This window comes from Pan paniscus, chromosome 6 (assembly GCF_029289425.2).
Source record: "Pan paniscus chromosome 6, NHGRI_mPanPan1-v2.0_pri, whole genome shotgun sequence".
Classification (NCBI taxonomy): domain Eukaryota; kingdom Metazoa; phylum Chordata; class Mammalia; order Primates; family Hominidae; genus Pan; species Pan paniscus.
Window position 1 is genome coordinate 80724542 of NC_073255.2, and position 20857 is coordinate 80745398.

Consider the following 20857-nt stretch of genomic DNA (forward strand, 5'->3'; position numbering starts at 1 on the left):
GCACTGTATCACAGGGACCATGACTTTCAGACCTCTCCCCATGCCCTCTTCCACTAACACAGGGAAATTCCAGCCCAGTCCTGAGGAACATGGTCAGGTCGACGAGTTTAATTAATTCAGTATGCAAATGGGCCATGAGGTTTCTTAAAAGAGATGACTTAAAAGATCCTTTTCTAAATGATGAAGTCCCCTCAGCCCCACAGACAAGAATGGGCCCCAAGGCTGGGCGCAGTGGCTCATGCCTGTAATTCCAACAATTTAGGAAATGGAGGCAGGAATTCAAGACCAGCCTGGGCAGCAGAGTGAGACTCTATCTCTACCAAAAATAAAAATTAGTTGGCCGGGCGCGGTGGCTTAAGCCTGTAATCCCAGCACTTTGGGAGGCCGAGGCGGGTGGATCACGAGGTCAGGAGATCGAGACCATCCTGGCTAACACGGTGAAACCCCATCTCTACTAAAAATACAAAAAAATTAGCCAGGCGTGGTGGCAAGCGCCTGTAGTCTCAGCTATTCAGGAGGCTGAGGAAGGAGAATGGCGTGAACCCAGGAGGCAGAGCTTGCAGTGAGCCGAGATTGCGCCACTGCACTCCAGCCTGGGCGACAGAGCAAGACTCCATCTCAAAAGACAAAAACAAAAACAAACAAAAAAAATTAGCCAGGCATGGTGGTGTGCACCTGTAATCCCAGCACTTTGGGAAACTGAGGCAGGAGGACTGCTTGAGGCCAACAGTTTGAGACCAGCCTGGGCAACACAGAGAGAACACTTCATTTTTTGTGGATGAATATCTTTTTTTTTTTTTTTTTTGGAGACGGACTCTAATTTTGTTGCCCAGGCTGGAGTGTAGTGGCGTGATCCCAGCTCACTTCAACCTCTGCTTCCCGGGTTCACGTGATCCTCCTGCCTCAGCTTCCTAAGCAGCTGGGATTACAGGGGCCCATCACCGTGACCAGCTAATTTTTGCATGTTGGCCAGGCTGGTCTCAAACTCCTGACCTCAGTTGATCCTCCCACCTCAGCCTCCCAAAGTGCAGGGAGCCACCTCTTCCAAAGAGCTGGGAGCTCACATGCGTGAGCCATTGTGCTTGGCCAACCTCTTGTAAGTTTTCAATAGGATGGTGTGCAAATGTCTATAATTAGGTCTAGCACTCAATGGGCACAGAACATGCTATGACTGTTCTAAGGCATACTGCCCGCACAGTGTCGAGTCCAAAACCTCACTACAGCATGGTCTATTCACCACCACTGTTCCTCACCAAGCTCACAGTAAAAAGGATAATAGTAATTTGTGCACTGGGCTGCAGCAGGCTTTGGGGACCTGCATGGGGGTGGGGGGTGCACCAGGAGACTAGCTGTCCAGTGGGTGCCTCCCCATGTGCTGCACAACAGGGTACCTGGCATGCCAGGTGGGAGGCACAGAGGGAGACAAGGATGTGGACTGCACAAGGGCCCCAGATCACCAAGGTGTGAATCAGAAAGACTGGACTTCAGATCATCTGTGGGGATGGTAACTGAGCCTTAAGAAGTGCTGTGTATTTTTTATTTCTGAGATGGATTTTCACTCTTGTCATCCAGGCTGAAGTGCAGTGGCATGATCTCAGCTCACTGCAGCCTCTGCCTCCCAGGTTCAAGCAATTCTTATGCCTCAGCCTCCTGAGTAGCTGAGATTACAGGCACATGCTAGCACATCCGCCTAATTTTTGGATTTTTAGTAGAAACAGGGTTTCGCCATGTTGCTGAGGCTGGTCTCGAACTCCTGACCTCAAGTGATCTGCCGGCCTTGGCCTACCAAAGTACTGGGATTACAGGCGTAAGCCACTGCGCCTGGCCAAGAAGTGCTGTGTATTTTGAAATAAACAAGGCTCATCTCTCCAGTGTACCACAGGGGCCTGGCCATGCCCATGTGGTAGGCAAGTCCATGCCACACACAGCCAAGAGCCTGGGTATGTTTTTGGCAGACCAGGGTTTGATTTCCAGCTCCAACATAAAACAGGTACTCTGCCTGAGCCATTGAATCAACCTCTCTGGGCCTCAGTTTTTTCATCTGCAAAGTGGGGCGATACATCTTGGTTGCTGTCAAGATCAAAGCCGTGGTGGCCGTTGGAAAACAGCGAAGGAGTCGCTGCCTCACCAGCTCCAGTTCTCAGACGCGGAAACCCACCAAGCCACTTGGAACCTGGCCCCTGGCCCTTCCTAGTGATATGATAAAATCCAGCATTGTGCCCTGGGGCTGGGGGCCACATGGTTGATGGAAAGAATATGTGCTTTGATGGAAAGACAGACTTATGTTTGAATCTTAGTTCCAGCACACACTGGCTGGGTGACTGGGAGGCAGGTTATTTAAATACTGAAGCATTTGGCTGGGCACAGTGGCTAACACCTGTAAATACCAGTACTTTGGGAGGCCAAGGCAGACAGATCACCTGAGGTCAGGAGTTCGAGACCAGCCTGGTCAACATGGTGAAACCCTGTCTCTACTGAAAATACAAACATTAGCCAGGCATGGTGGCACATGCCTGTAATTCCAGCTACTTGGGAGGGTGAGGCAGGAGAATGGTGTGAACCCAGGAGGCAGAGGTTGCAGTGAGCTGAGATCACACCACTGCACTCCAGCCTAGGCGACAGAGCAAGACTCTGTCACAAAAATATATATATATATATACTGAAGCCTTGGTCTCTTCGTCTATTAAGTGAGGTTAGTAACTCCCTCCTTGTTAAGCGGTTGTGATTATAAACATGAGAAGTTCCTACATCAAGTATCTGACACAGTCTGGATAGAAACCAAGTCAACATCACAAACCTTCACTAATAAATCCAAAGTCAGCACCTTTCTTTCCACCACACCATAGGTTATTCTCTGTCGTGATCAAACCAAGCAGGAAGCCAAGATGTGGAAAGTCCTGGAGGACCAGGACACTTAAGCAACATTTAAGATGCTGCTGGCTCTTCTTTACATGACAGATCTCCCCCAGCCCCCCATTCTTCCTTCTGTGCCTGGACCGGCCCGGGGTCAGTGCTGCCCAGGCAGGAAGCGGAAGCCCAGGTCAAGACCCACGTGGGCCTGGCTCGTTTCTCCCCTTGGGGGCGTTCTGCAACCCTCTGCCTGGTGCTGAGGTCGACCAGACGCCCCGGAGCTTCCAGACTCCCATCTGGGAGGTCCTGGTTCCTGTCGCTGCCTGGTAGATTTTGTGGTGTGGCTGAGCCAGAGTGGGTGCAGAATTGTGTCGGCACACTGATGTCGCGTGGTTTATGGAGCCAAGGGCCCCGCAGAAAAGACGTGCTCAGAGCCCTGCCCACCCTCACGGGGTGGCCCACCATGGCCCTGACCCACCCTGCCTCACACCGGGCAGCGGCTCATGGCCATACGAAGAAAACACCCACAGCCTGCCCACCCCAAGGCCCTCCCTCCCAGCCTCGTGACCCTAATCGCGGCTTCCAGCACCTCAAACATGACCACTGAGCTCACAGCAGCCCCCGGCCAGGAACACCTGTCCCCAGGCTGCACTCCCGGCCCTGTCCTGCAGACCTCCGCGTCAAAGGCCCCCAACGGGACAGGGGTCCTCTAACTGCCCCCCGCCTCTGCGCGCCCTCTGTTCCATTCCTTTTTGCCCCCTGCCTGAGACACGCACAATCTTGTTGCATCCATCCTCTTCCCACCCTGCGCCCGTGTGTCATCGTGGCCCTACTGCGTCCTCAGAGCAGGAGGGTGCAGCGACACGGCAGGCACTGGGTAAATGCCCCATGGTAGGGGTGTGTGAGCGGCGTCGGGGTGGGGCTGCTGTGAGGGGCAGCTCCTGTGGGCAGCTCCTCTTGTGGCTGGGACGGAGCTGGGGGCACCCGGAGTTGGGGCGGGAGAGACGGGACTCAGGACTTAGAGGGAGCGGAAGGGGGCGGGGCTGGGAAGGGAGGTGGGGCGGGGAGCTGGTGGAGCGGGTGGGACGGGGCTGTGTGGGGCCAAGCTGAGTCGGGGGGTGGGATGCAGCTGGGCCACTCATTGTAGGAATTGCTGGAAGGGGCTGGTGGAGCAGGTCTGGTTGTGGGAGTCGGGTGGTGGCAGTGGGCGGGGCCGGCGGTGATGGGAGGGGCCTGTGGGTGGGGGCAGGGCCGGTGGTGGAGGGCGGGGCCGGCGGGGAGGGGTCTGTGTGTGGGCGGGGCTGGGGCGGGGCGGGGCGGTGCAGGGAGCTGGGCGGATCGGGCCCCCGGCCCACTTTGCACGCTCCCCAGGCACGGCGGGCGTGATGATCTCTCTGAGCCGCATCCTCACGAAGCTACTGCTGCCCGACGAGTGCGCCAGCACGCTCATCTTCTTCCTGGTGTCGGTGGCGCTGGAGCTGCTGTGCTTCCTGCTGCACCTGTTAGTGCGGCGCAGCCGCTTCGTGCTCTTCTATACCACACGGCCGCGCGACAGCCGCTGGGGCAGGCCAGGCCCGGGCAGGGGCTCTGGCTACCGCGTGCACCACGACGTTGTCGCCGGGGACGTCCACTTCGTAAGTGCGCACCGCCCACCTCCGTTCCCTCCACTGTCCCCACCGCGACGTCGGGAAGTACCTGGGGCCCAGCCCCTCCCCTGCATCCCAGGCTGCGGCCTTCTGCTGTGGTGGAGAATCCTTCCCGCCAGCCCCCTTTATTCTGTGGACTCAGGTGTGGGTTCTTAGTGGCACCCCACGTCTCGTGGCCTAAGGTCCCACTCCACCCGCATCTGTGGTCCGGGGATCTGCCCAGCTGCTGTGTCCCACGGCGTGGGGCGTGCATGGCCCCTGTCCTCAGTGACACCCCACATGATGTCCACTAAAGTTTCCATCCCTGGGACAGCCCACGTTCGTTCTGAGGGTCTCAGCCCTCCTGGCTGCGCCAACCCACGTTGGAGAGTCCTCCTGCAGACTCAGCCTGGCAGCAAACTCTCTAGGAAGCTCACACCCTTTCTCCCTAGACACGGGACGCCAGGAGGGAAGTCAGGGCTCAGGGATAACCCTGGGTTCCCTGAGGGGGTTTGGCGGGGCCCCCAGAATTTCCCACAGAAGTCACCACCCAGGAAAGGGAGTGGTCTCCCAGGTGGGGATAGGCAGGCGGAGAGGGAGGGCCAGGGGCTTGGTTCTGTGGCCCCTGGCTCTGCTGGGCTTCCCTGTCACAGCACAGAGGCACTGCCCCTACGGGGTCCCCAGCACAGACAGCCCCTGCAGGGAGGTGCCCTATCCCACCATCCCTGGGCAGGCAGCCGTCCTTGGGGGGCTGGGGTGCCCTCTTGTGGCAGCAGTGCTGCACAGCCCCCCAGGCTCAGGGCCCGCAGCTGTACAGGCCTGGGGACACCTGCAGGGTGAGGTCAGGAGTGCCAGGCCATGCAGAGGCGGGTCGAGGGAGCCATTGGTCCTCATTCCTGAGGGTCCGGAACCAGAACGGTCATGCAGGTCTTGATCCAGTGAGTCACCTGGGCACTTGGCTGGGGACACTGAAGTAAGCCAGAAACATCATCCCCAGGGAAGCCCCCAGACCCAGAGAGGGGCCCAGGATGGAAGGGGACAAGCCAGGGCAGGGGTGTGTCCCTCTCATGGTCAGGGAGGTTCCCTGAAGGACGTTTGGGCTAAGACCTGACCCACAGGAAGGGTGTTGGGGCAGAGGGAAAAGTGTGTGCAGTGGCTCAGAGGCTGGGAGGAGCTCCGTTGGGTTTGGAGGAGGGGAGAAGCAAAGGGGTCATGGGGGACTAGATGCTCTTGTTGGTTTGGTCAGAAGCTGGTAGAGGGTTCACAGGAGTGATGAAATGGAATTTGCTGCATCAGAAGTGTGAGAGAGAGCCAGGCCCAGTGGCTCACAGCTGCAATCCCAGCTATACAGGAGGCCAAGCTGGGAGGATCGCTTGAGCCCAAGAGTTTGAGATCAGCCTGGGCAACATAGCAAGACCCTGTGTCTACAAAAAAGAAAACGGCAAAAAAATTGGCCTGGGTGATGGCGCATGGCTGTAGTCCCCACTACTTGGGAGGCTGAGGTGGGAGGATTGCCTGAGCCCAGAAAGTTGAGGCTGCAGTGAGCTGTGACTGCACCACTGCACTCCAGCCTGGGCAACAGAGCAAGACCCTCTCTCTAAAACAAAAAAGAAATGTGAAGTGAGAGACCTTGATAAATTGGGGGAGGGGTGTCTGAACACAGTAGGCACCACCTGAATGTCAGCACCAGCCCCAGTGCGGCTCTTCTTCTGATTGGGCCTGGATTCCTGGCCCGTGTCTCCTGTCCTCCCCTCCACTCCAACCCCATCCCACTCCGTCCTCCCTCCAGGAGCACCCAGCCCCGGCCCTGGCCCCCGACGGGTCCCCAAAGGACAGCCCAGCCCACGAGGTGACCAGCAGCAGCGGGGCCTACATGCGCTTTCATGTGCCGTGGCCAAGGGTCCAGCGCAGCTGGCCCACCTTCAGAGGTGAGTGCGGGGGGGTCCCTCTGCAGCCCTGGCGCTGGCACCCAGGCAGGGGGTGAGGGGGTGGGGGAGGCAGGCAGGGGCCCTCGTGGGTGCTGCCTCTGACCCCCGCCCGCCACCCCCCAGCCCTGTTTCTGCATCACTACGTGGTGGCGTGGGTGATCTGGGCCGACATGCTCCCCATCGCCGTGACCTACTTCATGACGCTGTGCCTGTTCCCCGGCCTCGAGTCTGAGATCCGCCACTGCATCCTGGGCGAGTGGCTGCCCATCCTCATCATGGCTGTGTTCAACCTGTCAGACTTCGTGGGTAAGGTGGGCTGCCTGCCCTGCCCGGTGTCGGGGGACACCATGGGGTGGGGGTGACGGGGAGGCCCTGGCCCATCTGGGAAGGGTTCTGAGTGAAGGATGCATGTGGCTCCCAGGTGGAAAGGGCAAGAGCCATGCAGTGGCACCATCCCGGACAGTGTCCTCTGGAGGGCGGCCCCGGCCTGATCCCACTGGGGCACTCTGGAGTGTCAGCTGCATCTCAGAGGACAGGCGTGGCCCTCACCCTCTCGCCTCACGGTCACAGGTCCCCCGGGGATCAGCACAGGAGGATGCCCCAGAGGGGACCCAGAGATGGCAGGGACACTCAGAAATGGCTCAAAGAAATGGCCAGGTGCAGTGGCTTATGCCTGTAATCCCAGCACTTTGGGAGGCCAGAGATGGGTAGATCACTTGAGGCCAGGAGTTCGAGACCAGCCTTGCCAAGGTGGTGAAACCCCGTGTCTACTGAAAATACAAAAATTAAATGGAAGTGGTGGAGTGTGCCTGTAGTCCCAGCTACTCGGGAAGCTGAGGCAGGAGAATCGCTTGAACCCAGGAGGTGGAGGGTGTAGTGAGCCGAGATCGTGCCACTGCACTCCAGCCTGGGTGACAGCACGAGACTCTGTCTCAAAAAACAAGCAAGCAAACAAAAAAAATCACTCAGCCAGCCATGGTGGTGAGTGCCTATGGTCCCAGCTACTCGGGAGGCTGAGGTGGGAGGATGGCTTGAGCCCAGGAGTTTGAGGCTGCAGTGAGCCACAATCGTGTCACTGCACTCCAGCTTGGGGGATAGACCGATACCCTGACTCTAAGGGAAAAAAATGTAAGTGGAATTTGGGGGGTTTTAGAGGGGTGATCCGGAGAAGGGCAGGGGTGCAGGCTGAGCTGGACACACCCAGGAGTGTTTAGGGATGGGGATGTGGCTGGAGGCTGTCGGGGGTGTGAGGGGAGTGGGGCTGTGGCCGGGACAGGGCGCCCACGTGCCCGGCTCTCTGCAGATCCTGGCAGCCCTGCCCGTGGACTGGCAGGGCACCCACCTGCTGGCCTGCTCCTGCCTGCGTGTGGTCTTCATCCCCCTCTTCATCCTGTGCGTCTACCCCAGCGGCATGCCCGCCCTCCGCCACCCCGCCTGGCCCTGCATTTTCTCACTGCTCATGGTCATCAGCAACGGCTACTTTGGCAGCGTGCCCATGATCCTGGCGGCAGGCAAAGTGAGCCCCGAGCAGCGGGAGCTGGCAGGTGAGGCCCGCGGGACATGGGGGTGGGGGCGTCCTCCCAGCAGCGCAACGCCCCCCTCGCGAGGAAACCCAGGCCAGACCGCAAGAAGGTGCATTTGGGCTCCGGAGGTTCAGAACAGTCAATGTCTGGGAGGCCGTAGGTGTGGGGACATTCTCAGCCATTTCATTCACTCATTTATTCGTTCGTTCATCCCACAACTACTTGGTGAGCCCCTCCTGTGGACCAAGTGCTTTTCAAGGCACTGGGGCCATAGTGGCGACAAAACGGCGCTCCCCGTGCTGTGGGACTGACTGTCCAGATGTGGAGGCAGCCCAGGCTGGGCACAGTGGCTCGTACCTGCAATCCCAGCACTTTGGAAGGGCAAAGTGGGCGGATCACTTGAGCCCAGGAGTTAAAGACCGGCCTGGGCAACACAGTGAGAGCCTCTCCTCTCTACAAAAATGTTTAAAAAATTAGCTGGATATGGTAGCATGTGCCTGTGGTCCCAGCTACTCGGGAGGCTGAGATGGGAGGATCACTTGAGCCCAGGAGTTTGAGGTTGCAGCTGTGATCACGCCACTGCACTCCAGCCTGGGTGACAGAGCAAGATCCTGTCTGAAAAAAAAAAAGATCCCAGATCGGCGTGACTGGTTGAATGGCAGTAAGTCCTATAGGGAAAAATAAAGCAAAGAAACAGGAGTGATGGGATGGGAGAGTCAGGCTCAGGGGCCAGCAGTGTAAATGGAGCAATCTGGGAAGACCTCACTGAGGAGTTGACTTTTGAGCAAAGACCTGGAGGAGGTAGCAAGGGAGATAGCCACGTGAGGATGCAAGGGAAAGGCATCCAGGAAGAGGGAACAGCATGTGCAAAGATCCTGTGGCACTGAGGCCAGGGGATGGAGCAGAAGGGGAATGGGGTTTGATGGTTGATAAAGCATCCCTCCAGCTGCCATGGGCATGGAGGTGAGTGAGGAGCTACTTCACCAGTCCAGGCCCTTGAGAACGGGGCTCAGACCCGGAGGAGGTTGACGTGGCACTGGGAGGTGCCGGATTCCAGGTCTTGTTTGGACGGCAGCCCACAGGACTGGCTGGCTGATGGGTTGAGAGGTAGGGTGTGAGAGAGGGAAGGGGGCTCCAGGTTTGGTGTCCACTGCTCAAGGCAAGAAGGCTGGCCCTGGCACAGACTGGGATGGGAAGGGGCCTCGCGGGGAGGGGTTGGGGTTGGGTTTGGGACTTGGTACGTTCGAGGTGCCCATCGGACATCCCAAATTGTCCCTGATAGGGAGGAAGCCGTAGGTCGGAGAGTGGAGATTTTTTTTTCTTTTTAGATGGAGTCTTGCTCTGTTCCCCAGGCTGGAGTGCAGTGGCACGATCTCAGCTCACTGCAACCTCTGCCTCACAGGTTCAAGCAATTCTCATTCCTCAGCCTCCTGAGTAGCTGGGATTATGGATGCCCACCACCATACCTGGCTAATTTTTGTATTTTTAGTAGAGGTGAGAGTTCACCATCTTGGCCAGGCTGGTCTCGAACTCCTAACCTCAGGTGATCTGCCTGCCTCAGCCTCCCAAAGTGCTGGGATTACAGGTGTGAGCCACCATACCTGGTTGAGACTGGAGATTAAAACGGGGAGGGTTGGGGCCAGGCACACTGGCTCAGGACAGTGTTTTGGGAGGCCAAGGTAGGACTATCGCTTGGGACCAGCCTGGGCAGTATAGCAAGACCGAGTCTCTACAAAAATTTTTTTTATGTTAGCCAGGCGTGGTGGTGCATGCCTGTGGTCCCAGGTACTCGGGAGGCTGAGGTGGGAGGATCGCGTGAGCCCAGGAGGTCAAGGCTGCAGGAAGCTATGGTTGTACCACTGCACTCCAGTCTGGGCAACAGAGCAAGACCTTGTCTTTAAATTTTAAAAATGGGGGCTTGGGGGACTCAGAGAAGCAGGCAAGGCCTGGAGTGCATAGCAGATGGCCACGGGAAGAAGAAATGAGGAAGGACAGGATCCGGAAAGGGTGCTCCCAGGAGGAGCAATGGGGCAGCGGGTCCTGGAGGGGCGGCACGGTTCATGCGGGTGTCACCACACCTCACACTGGAGCAGCCATGGCCACCAGGTGGCTGCCCTGGCCCTGCTCCCCTCAGGCTAGTGTTGTCCACAGGGAACACCATGACCGTGTCCTACATGTCAGGGCTGACACTGGGGTCCGCCGTGGCCTACTGCACCTACAGCCTCACCCGCGATGCCCATGGCAGCTGCCTGCACGCCTCCACCGCCAATGGCTCCATCCTCGCAGGCCTCTGAGCCAGCCCCGCCCACTGCCAGGGACGCCGAGGGCCTGACCAGGGGCCCCGAGGCCTGAGGGCCCCTCCCCTGCCCTCACCTCAGTGCCTGCGGGGCCCTGAGCCTCCCCCTGTGCCAGCAGCACCACTCCCTCAGGGTCCAGCCATCCCCGACCCTGGACTGAAGTTCTGCAAAGTCCTTCGAGGACCTGAACACGTTACTGCGACCCGGGGCTCTGGCCAGCACTGCGTTCTGTGTTTGGTCTCATACCTGCGTCTACCTTCCATCTGTGTCCAGCAGCCCCAGCTCCAGCCCAGCTAGCACTCTGCAGGGTCACACGCACCGTGTCCCCACCCAGGACAGCGGACAGCCGCCAGAGTGTGCGCGCCCAGTGACTGCACCTCGGCCCTCATCACCCGCTGGCACTGATCGGGGCACCACCTGGCCCAGCCTCCACCAGGGACCCATCCTCATGAACCCTGGAGCCCTGAGAGGAGACGGGCAGCCCCCCACCTTGTCACCCTCAGGGCTTCCCCTTCTGTCTTCATTCTTAGAGACTGCTTCTCCCAAACAAAACGTGTTAGCCATGAAGGAGCCGGAGCCCTGGGTCCGAATGGACCCACCTGCGGTCTGCATCAGCCTCTGGGAAACCACAGCGGTGATGCCAGCTGGGCACGTCAGGACTTCCCCACACACCCACGCGATGCCACAGGTCAGGAGGCTGTGCCTGACTAGGGAGCCCTCCCATTGCCTTCCTGGCCCGGGATAGAAGAGGGGAGGTAAGTCTGGGGGCTACGAAGATGGGCCCCCACACCCTGGCTGAAGTCGGCTTGACCTAGGTCTTGACCCTCATCCAGCAAGGGACCCGACAGACCCAAGGGTCCCTAGAACGTAGGGAGGGGCTGGGGGTCACTCCAGCCCAGGCCTCCCAGAACACCAGGCCCGTGTGGGTGGCACCCTGAGGTCGGGGATCCTAAAGGTGTCCTTCCAGAGATGGCGTTTCCAGAGGGAGGACCGCCCACCCTTCCAGATCCCCGGCCCTGGCTGTGACTGCCCTGTTTCACCCCTGCTGTGTCCCATCACCCGTCTGTCCACTAACTGTACCGCACTGGCCATTAAAAGATGAAGGCAGACCACTGCACCGCCGCCTGCAAGCAGAGTTTGTGCGTGGACGGGGGCTGGGACTGCCATCTCGGGATCCCGGTGGAACTTGGACCGCCCCGCATAAGCCGGTCCTCAGTCTTCCCATCTGTGAGGTGGGCCGGGTGGATCAGGGAGCAGAAGGGTGTCCTCACACCGGGTAGGCTTGGTTTGTGGGCAGGGCTGGGTGGTGGGGTGAGAGCTGGGAGCACTTGGGGTTTGTCGCTCACCTTGATGACCCCCCCAGTCTTCGTGAGGATCAGGGAGGATGGCCGCATGCAGCCCATTTGAAGGGGAAACGAAGCGGGCGCGGCTTGGCCCCTGCCCCTCGGGGACTGCACTGCATCCTAGGAGTGAGAGCCTCCTGGCCTCGAGCCTCATCCCTTTTGCTGATTTGTGCAATTTGGACAAAATCCTGCACTGTTCTGTGCCTCATTTCTTTCTTTCTTTCTTTTTTTTTTTTTTGAGACTGAGTCTTGCTCTTGTCGCCCAGGCTGGAGTGCCGTGGCACGATCTTGGCTCACTGCAACCTCCGCCTCCCAGGTTCAAGCGATTCTCCTGCCTCAGCCTCTCAAGTAGCTGGGATTACAGGTACGCACCACCACACCTGGCTAATTTTTCTTGTAGAGACCGGGTTTCACCATGTTGGCCATGCTGGTCTCGAACTCCTGACCTCAAGTGATCCACCTGCCTCATCCTCCCAAAGTGTTGGGATTACAGGTGTGAGCCACTGCACCCGGCCTGTGCCTCATTTTTGTATTTTCTTTCTTTATGAGACAGGCTCTTGCTCTGTCACGGAGGCTGGAGTGCAGTGGTGCCATCATAGCTCACTGCAGCCTCCACCTCCTGGGCTCCGGTGATCCTCCCACCTCAGCCTCCCAAATAGCTGTGAATACAGGCGCGTGCCACCACGCCTGGCTAGATTCTTTTATTTTGTGTAGAGATGGGGTCTTGCTGTTGCCCAGACTGGTCTCAAAGTCTGGGCCTCAAGTGTTCCCCCTGCCTTGGCCTCCCAAAGTGCCAGGATTACAGGTATGAGTCACTGCGCCCGGCCTGTTCTGTCCTTAGCTTCTCCAAGGAATGGGGCTGGTCCAGGTTTTGATGTGGGTCCCTTAAAGGAGGGCACGAGGGCCACCTGTGCTGTAGCGGGCATCCTCCCGTGGGCCCAGGTGGGCAGCCACTTGGGCCAAGACTGCGCCAGGTGACACCAGAGCGTTTCCCAGAGCCCACGCCGGGCCCTTCCCTTGCCCGAGGCCGGCTGGCTGCCCTCCCTGGGTTACCCTCTTTGCAAAGCCCCGAATATCCTCTGCAGGCCACCCACACTAACCAGGTCGGTCACTGGGCAGCCAGACCCCCACCTATAGCTTCCCTAGGCCCCAGTGCAGAGATACCATCCACCCCCATCTAGGTGAGGGCTTGGGGCCACTCTTAGCATTAGTATCATTTTCTTCTAGTATCATTTTGTGGTAGGCATGGCTGGGAATGTGCAGCTTTGCCTTTTTTTTTTTTTTTTTTTTTTTTTGAGGAGTTTCGCTTTTGTTGCCCAGGCTGGAGTGCAATGGCTCGATTTCAGCTCACTGCAACCTCTGCCTCCCGGGTTCAAGCGATTCTCCTGCCTCAGCCTCCCGAGTAGCTAGGATTACAGGCATGTGCCACCATTCCCGGCGAATTTTGTGCTTTTAGTAGAGACGGGGTCTCTCCGTGTTGGTCAGGCTGGTCTTGAACTCCCGACCTCAGGGGATCCACCTGCCTCAGCCTCCCAAAGTGCTGGGATTACGGGCGTGAGCCACCATGCCTGGCATTGTTTTTTTGAGATGGAATCTCGTTCTGTCACCCCAGCTGGAGGGCAGTGGCACGATCTCAGGTCACTGTAACCTCTACCGTGGGTTCAAGCGATTCTCCTGCCTCAGCCTCCCAAGTAGCTGGGATTACAGGCACGCTCCACCACACCCGGCTAATTTTTTTGTATTTTTAGTAGAGATGGGGTTTCACCATATTGGCCAGGCTGGTCTCGAACTCCTGACCTCAAGTGATCCGCCTGCCTTGGCCTCCCACAGTGCTGGGATTACAGGCGTCAGCTACCACGCCCAGCCAACTTTTAAATTTTTTCTCATGTAAATTTGTTCAATTTCTTTTTTTTTTTTTTTTTTTTGAGACAATCTCTGTCACCCCCAGGCCAGAGTGCAGTGGTGCAATCTCAACTCACTGCAACCTCCACCTGGCGGGTCCCAGTGATTCTCCCACCTCAGCCTCCCGAGTAGCTAGGATTACAGGTGTGGGCCACCACACCTGGCTAATTTTAGTATTTTTAGTAGAGACAGGGTTTCACCACATTGCTCAGGCTGGTCTCGAACTCCTGGCCTGAAGTGATCCTCCCGCCTCGGCCTCCTAAAGTGCTGGGATTACAGGTGTGAGCCACCGTGCCCGGCCGATTAGCTCATTTAGATGGCTGCATGTGGTCACTGCCCCTGCACGCGTGGCACCCAACTTCCAGTTGAATCCTGCTTCTTGGTGCCCTGATATGGCAGAATGCCCCCCAGACACCACCCCTACTCCAGCCCCTGAAATAAACCACTCCAGACAATTTTATTTTTCCAATTAAATCTTTTCCTTTTTTAATGAAAAAAGATCACACAGAATTTGCCATTAAACAAAATTTCAAAAGAAACATAAAAAAAAAACCCCAATAATTCCCCCAAAAAACAAACCCAAAGTCTGGCTTTTCCTTCCCTCAAGATTGTCTGGTCAAGGCCTTGGTTTCCCTGGAAGGCTTGGGGCCTGGTTAAGTGCTTTCTGGGGCCCAAGCAGGGACCCTGGGCTCGGGCCGGCTCCTGCCTCTCCCTAACACTTCTCTATCCTGGGGGGTGAGTACAGTACACTTGGCGGGGTGGGCGGGGGGTGTGCTGGAGACCAGGAGGCCGGTGAAGCCGTGCTAGACACTACAATCTAACAGGAAATAAAAAATAATATTCTGCACGTCAGAATGTGTGTTTTTTAAATAATTTCATAGCTATTTTTCACAGTTTTAAAAAGTTTATATACATTTATATATATTTATCTTTATATATATAATTAAAAAGTTGACTCCATTTAAAGGCTTATGATACAGGGGCGGGGCGAGTCTCTTGGTACAATAAAACTGTACAGGTTAAGAAGTGCCACCTCCCTCCTGGGTGGGGAGGGGCCGGGCGTGGCCGGGTGAGGGTTTCAGCACCATTGGGGTTTTCTGGAGTGTGAGGGTTTGGACCAGGGTGGGCCTGTGCCGGGCCCTCTCCACCTGGTGCCTTGATGCTCCGGGCTGCAACCCCCACCTGGCTCTGTTCCCCAAGTCTAGGCCCTCCCGAGAGGGTGGGGGCAGGGCCCCTGGCACAGTCAGGTAGGCCAGCTGGCATTGGGCTGCCCCATCCCATGCACGGTGGGAGGCCTTGGGGTGGGCTCCGTGCTAAGGGTGCCCAGGAAGCCCAGAGTGAGCGTCAGTTTGGTTCCTTAGAAGCGCCCCTCCCCACCGAATCCCCAGTCTGCATGGGCCTGGGGGCACCCGGGCCCCCACGCAGCAGCAGCCTGGAGGGCCGGCCTGGCCAAGTGCTTGCAACGTGCTGGGCAGGAAGGGCCAGTCCCAGCCGAGGCTGCCCTGAGGGGGACGGCAGGGCCGTACCCTGATAGCTAAGAGGGGCCCCTGTCCTGGGGCCACTGAGGGGTTGGAAGGTGGGACTGGAGGCATGTGCACATGCGTGCACACATGTGTATGCACACCGGCACAGACATGCACACACACGCTCACCCGGGCGTCCACGTGCACACCTGGCCCCATGCACATGCCTGCAGGGAGCGCTCGAATGCACACAACGCACGTGGTCTCCGCGCCATGGCAGTGATGGAGAGGGGTCCCTGGCCGGTGGCCCGCAGGGCCCAGCGGGCTCAGCAGAGCACGGGCACGCCATCCGTGGAGAAGATCATGCCCATGGTGGGCTCGTAGGTGCCCGTGAGGTAGTACAGGCCCTCGCTGTCCTGGTACTTCTTGGTCTTCAGCATCTGCTCATACTGCTCCAGGCCCACAGCCCCAGTGACTGCATATTCAGAAGGCTCGCACCTCTTGAGGCTGCAGAGGGCATTTCCAGTCCAGTGCCTGCCCCCACCCCATACCCAGGATGGCCACGACGACGTCGCCCCGCAGGATCTCGATGGAGCCCCGGGAGATGAAGTACAGGGTGTTGAGCAGGTCCCCAGCATGCACCAGTGTATCCCCTGGCGGTGCATGTGTGGTCTTGAACTTCATGGCCAGGGCCCGAAGGCAGCCCTTGGTGGCCCCTCAGAAGGGTTTGCAGTGCTGCAGCAGTGAGCGGTTCAGGTGCAGGCAGATGTCAGCCTGCAGGCACTCAGGGAAGCCCTTCAGCACCTGGGGGCGGGGTGGGGGCAGCTCAGCACACCCTCCCTTGGGACCCCCCAACCCACACTCCGCTCCACCATCCCACCCCTCCATGTCAGAGAAATCTCAACCTCCAGGCCTGGGAGATCTCGGAAGCATCAGGGGGCCCAGTGTCTTGGGAAGGACCTGGGACCCTACTCCAGCTTCACCACCCCTGGCTGAGCACCCTTGGGCTCTAGACCTCCATGTTCTTATTTGTAAGGCATAGAGACCGTTCCCGCCCTGGGCTGTCACAAGGATTTAACCCCATCACCTATGTGACATATACCTCCCACCCCAAAAGGGGAGCTCTCCAGGGAAGGGGTTCCAAGGGCTTCCGTTTCCTCACGGGCAAAAAGGGGCAACGTGCCTCCAGGGTCCTTACTACTGACTGTGACCGCCTGAGACTTGTTTGCTGTGCCAAGAGGCTCCCCTCTGCCACCCCACTCTTCCCAGCCTGCCACCCACTGGCCACGCTCTGGTGGCCTCACCGCGTTCATGTCGATGCTGTTGGTGTAGGACCAGGCATGCTGGAAGTACTCCTCGAGGCGCTGGCGCAGGGGGTTGGGATCTGGTGGAAGCGGATGAACTCCCGCACCCGCAGCATCTGTGTGTGGTAGCGGGCTGTGCCCAAGTACAGCCGCTGGATGATGGCCGACACGTTGCGGAAGATGCTAGCGTACACGAGGGCTGGGGGCGTGGGCACGTGGGGCCGTCAGCCTCTGCAGGGACCCCACCCACCCGCAGGGACCCCATCCACCCACAGGGACCCTGCTCAGGCCCCGCACCAGGTCAGTGTCTCAGTCTCAGCGTCGACATGCCCACGAGACGCCCTTGTACATCTGCGCTCCAGCACACCCCACCCTTCAGTAGTCCCCGCCCTGGTGACCCAGCCCCCAAACCATGTCACGATGGTGGCCCCTGGAGTCTCTAAGTCCCAGGGGCCTCACTCTGGCCCGGCTAGCAGTCTCAGTTTCCTCCAACTTGGGTTCCTCCACCGTGGGCTCTCCCTGCCGCCCGCCCTTGGGCACACTCACAGCCAATGAGCATGACGCAGATGGAGAAGATCTTCTCTGAGTCGGTGTTGGGAGAGACGTTGCCGAAGCCCACGCTGGTGAGGCTGCTGAAGGTGAAGTAGAGCGCCGTCACGTACTTGTCCTTGATGGAGGGGCCGCCCAGGCCGCTGCTGTTGTAGGGCTTGCCTATCTGGTCGCCCAGGTTGTGCAGCCAGACGATGCGCGAGTCCATGTGCGGCTGCTCCATGTTGCCCACGGCGTACCAGATGCAGGCCAGCCAGTGCGCGATGAGCGCAAAGGTGCACATGAGCAAGAACAGCACCGCCGCGCCGTACTCTGAGTAGCGATCCAGCTTCCGCGCCACGCGCACCAGCCGCAGCAGCCGCGCAGTCTTCAGCAGCCCGATCAGCTGGGGGACAGGCAATGGGCACATTCCGTTGATGGGGCAAGGGGGGCAAAGGAGGAAGGGAGGTGCTGCGGTCCTCAGAGCGGGCATCAGAGGTCAGATCCCCAAAGACTTCCTAGACCCTCCTCCTAAGAGTTGAAGCCCACGCTGGGCCCAGCACAGGTTTCTCATTAATCTTAGTGCTAGCTTTGCCCCCATAGTGTGGATGAGGAAACAGGGGCACTGACAGGTGCAGTGATCACCCTAGGGTGCCTGCCCACTCCCACCAGCTTCTAGGGCACTTTGGTGACGCCACAAAATAATGGCCCCGTGGGATGGACGAATTAGAAAAGAGGTGTCCTGTGTGGCCCTCTGCAACCTGCGAGGAGCTTGTATGGAGAGAAGGAGCACAGGTTTGCTGGGGTACCCGCCTTGCCTCTGCAGCTGCCTTGCCACCACGTCTCTCTCCCACTGTCTTTCTCTCTTTCTCTCTCTCTCTCTTTTTCTCTGTCCTCCTCGCCACCCCCTCCACCCCACTACCTCCCACCACATTCCTGGCCTTTCCTCTCCCTACACCACCTGCCTCCTTGCTGACCCCACCTCCTCAGAGCCAGAGCCGAAGATGAGCAGGTCGAAGGGGATGGCGGCCACCATGTCGATGAGGAACCAGCCCTTGAAGTAGTGGACGGCGATGCGGCCGGGGTGGCTGACCACCTCCTCGTTGGCATTGACGTAGGTGGTGCGGAAGTTGATGAGGATGTCCACAATGAACATGATGTCCACAATGAGGTCCACCACAGCCAGCGGCTGGCAGGCGTAGCCACACTCGGTAGCAGGCGGGCCTTCTTCCGTCTCCTTCAGCTGGAAGGCAGCCGAGTAGGGTGTGAAGATGGCCGTGTAGATGACCAGCAGCAGGATGAACCAGTCCCACACAGCCTTGAAGGGGCTGTAACGCAGGACGGTCCAGCGGTGGATGCGTGGTGCCTGCAGCTTGTACTCAGGCAGCACGTTGGCGCCCAGGGACAGGACCTGCACCCGGGGAAGGCGGAGGTGTGGGTGAGGCAGGCCATGGGACCTCGGGGGCAGGAGCGATGACATCTCTGCCGGGGCCAAGCAGAATGAGGAGGAGGCCAAAAAAGCTTCCATCAGAATGCCCACCCCTCAGCCAAGTGACCACAGCAAATGGCCACCCCCAGGTTTGGGCATCATGGTTCCCAAAATGCCACACAGCACAGGACTGGCTCCAAACAGTTCCAACATTTCCCGGCAGACGTGGATTCAGGCCACTCGGCAGGAACACCCAGTGCTGCTCCCCACCGGCAATGCAGATGCAGACCTGCCACTGTGACTGCCCTGAGACGCTGGCCCACAAACCCAACCACACACGCCGTAGTCTCAGACCAGAAAGGGTTCCAAGGACAACAGCTCCCAACCTGGGCAGTGGCCCCAGGAGCCATAGCCCCAATCCATTGACTGGTAGTCACTGCAGTTCCTACCAGCCCCTTTTCATGCCACAGGCCCGAGGACACCAGGCAACCAGGATGGGGAAAGACCAAGACACTCCCACCCTCCACTCACACACCTCGCTCCCTCAGCCCCCTCTCCACACAGGTCCGGGACAGCCCACAGTCCTCATCCTCCCACCCTCTTACAAAGGGACAAAGAAGACATAGCCCAGCTGGGAGGAGATGGCACCCAACTTATACAGAGGGACGTGCACACAGGGACTGCTCAGCGGTGACACACAGCCCCTGTACCAGCTCACACTCACACTCTGCCTCCTCCACAGTCATCAGACAGAGGCAGGCTGGCCATCCGGACCCGGTGACAGCAGGCATGTCCCTCTTGCTCCCAAGGCAAACTAAGAGCTCCGGCCAGCTTCTCCACACTGTCCCAGAAGCTTCTGGGTCTCCCTAGAATCCTCTCTCAGACATGCAGCTCAACCCAAAGGCCCCCTCCCCAAGCTCCCCCTGCCATCCCTGGGCAGCCAGGTGAACTCAAGGCCTTGCCCAGCCCCCATGAATTCCAGAGGTGCTGGCCCTGCTCCCAGAAGCACCGACTCCCAGGCCCCCACACCCTCAGGCTTTTGGGTTCTCACCAGGACTGAGAACAGCCATTTCCCAAGTCACTGGACTCATGGGAAATATGATGGACACTTCCTTAACCTCTATTATATTTCCCTCCTAATGTATCTTCCTGTTCTGCAGCAACTAGAAAGTTAAACTCTCCATTTCCCAGATTGCTTTATATCTAAAGTTCTGTATAGAATTAGTTTCTACCAATCAGGAGCATTTGAGCAAGATCTGGAAGATGAAAGGGATACTGAAACTGCCTTTCTGCCCTTGCTGCTGTGTTTTGCAGGCGAGGTCGAGTGGCAACAGCATTCCAGTCCCCAGCTTCCCAGGCCTAGAAAGGCAGGGACTGGCAGAATGATCATGCACTTGTGTGTGGTGCTGCAGGGCCCATCTCCTAGGAACCTGGCCTCCCAAGTTGTCCTCCCAACACTTTAGGAAGCTGAAGCAGGAAGATCGCTTAGCCCAGGAGTTCAAGATTAACCTGATCAAAATAGAGAGACCCTGTCTCTTCAAAAAAAAAAAAAAAGTTTTTTTTTAATTAGCCAGGCACGGTTGTGCACACCTATAGTCTCAACTGCTTGGGAGGCTGAGGCAGAGAATGGCTTGAGCCCAGAAGTTCAAGGCTGCAGTGGAGCCATGGTCACATCACTGCACTGCAGCCTGGGTGACAGAGTGAGACCCTGTCTCAGAATAAATACATTAATTAAATAAACCCTCACATTTAGAGTTGACTTTTGATGAGATTACCAAAACAATTCAATAGCAAAATAGACTTTCAACAAACAGTGCTGGGACAACTGGATATACACATGTGAAAGAATGAAACCAGAACCCTAGTATTTATCATATATAAAAATTATCTCAAAATGAATCAAAGACCTAAATGTAACAGCTAAAACTCCTAGAATAAAATGTAAGTATAAATCTTCATGACCTTGCCAATTTTAGGCAATGATTTCTGAGATATAACATCAAATGCCCAAGCAACACAAGAAAAAATTGATAAAATAAACTTCATCAAAATGTAGAAACCTTTGTGCTTCAAAGGATATCATTAAGAAAATGAAAAGACAACCCACAGAATGGGAGAAAATACTTGCAAATCATATATCTGATATGGGTAACCCAATTTAAAAATGGGCAAAGGATCTGAACAGACATTTCTCCAAGGCAGATACATAGTAACCAATATCACATGAAAAGTTGCTCAACATCATTAGTCATAAGGGAAATGCAAATCAACACCACAATGGGATACCACCTCATCCCCACCAGCATGACTGTAACGAGAAAGACAGATAACAACAAGTGTTGGTGAGGATGTGGTGAAATTATAAACTTCATACATTGCTGGTGGGAATATAAAATGGTGCAGCTACTTTGGAAAACAGTCTGGCAGTTCTTCAAAAGGTTAGACAGACTACTATAGAATACAGAAATTTCACCCCTAGGTATGTGTCCAAGAACAAGGAAAACGTGTGTCCATACAAAAAGTTGTACATGAATGTTCATAGCAGCATTATTTATAATAGTCAAAGAGTTGAAACAAAACAAATATCCAACAACTGATGATTAAATAAACAAAATATCACATATCCATACAATGGAATATTATTCTGCAATAAGGAGAAATGAAA

The 20857-nt window shown here is 57.1% G+C and overlaps 1 protein-coding gene and 1 pseudogene across 1 annotated transcript in view; one reads left to right on the forward strand and one right to left on the reverse strand.

The window, feature by feature from the left end:
* The window catches only part of LOC117981238 (equilibrative nucleoside transporter 4-like), a 14598-nt gene extending 3704 nt beyond the window's left edge, over positions 1 to 10894 (forward strand). The window contains exons 2-6 of the mRNA XM_055115294.2: positions 4100 to 4484; positions 6265 to 6403; positions 6527 to 6714; positions 7707 to 7947; positions 10078 to 10894. Coding sequence (XP_054971269.1) covers positions 4100 to 4484; positions 6265 to 6403; positions 6527 to 6714; positions 7707 to 7947; positions 10078 to 10220 — 1096 coding nt within the window. The 3' untranslated portion in view covers positions 10221 to 10894. The remainder of the gene's footprint in view (positions 1 to 4099; positions 4485 to 6264; positions 6404 to 6526; positions 6715 to 7706; positions 7948 to 10077) is intronic.
* A 76-nt stretch (positions 10895 to 10970) lies between these two features.
* Positions 10971 to 20283, reverse strand: LOC117980997 (potassium voltage-gated channel subfamily H member 2-like; annotated as a pseudogene).
* Between the last annotated feature and the right edge of the window lie 574 nt (positions 20284 to 20857).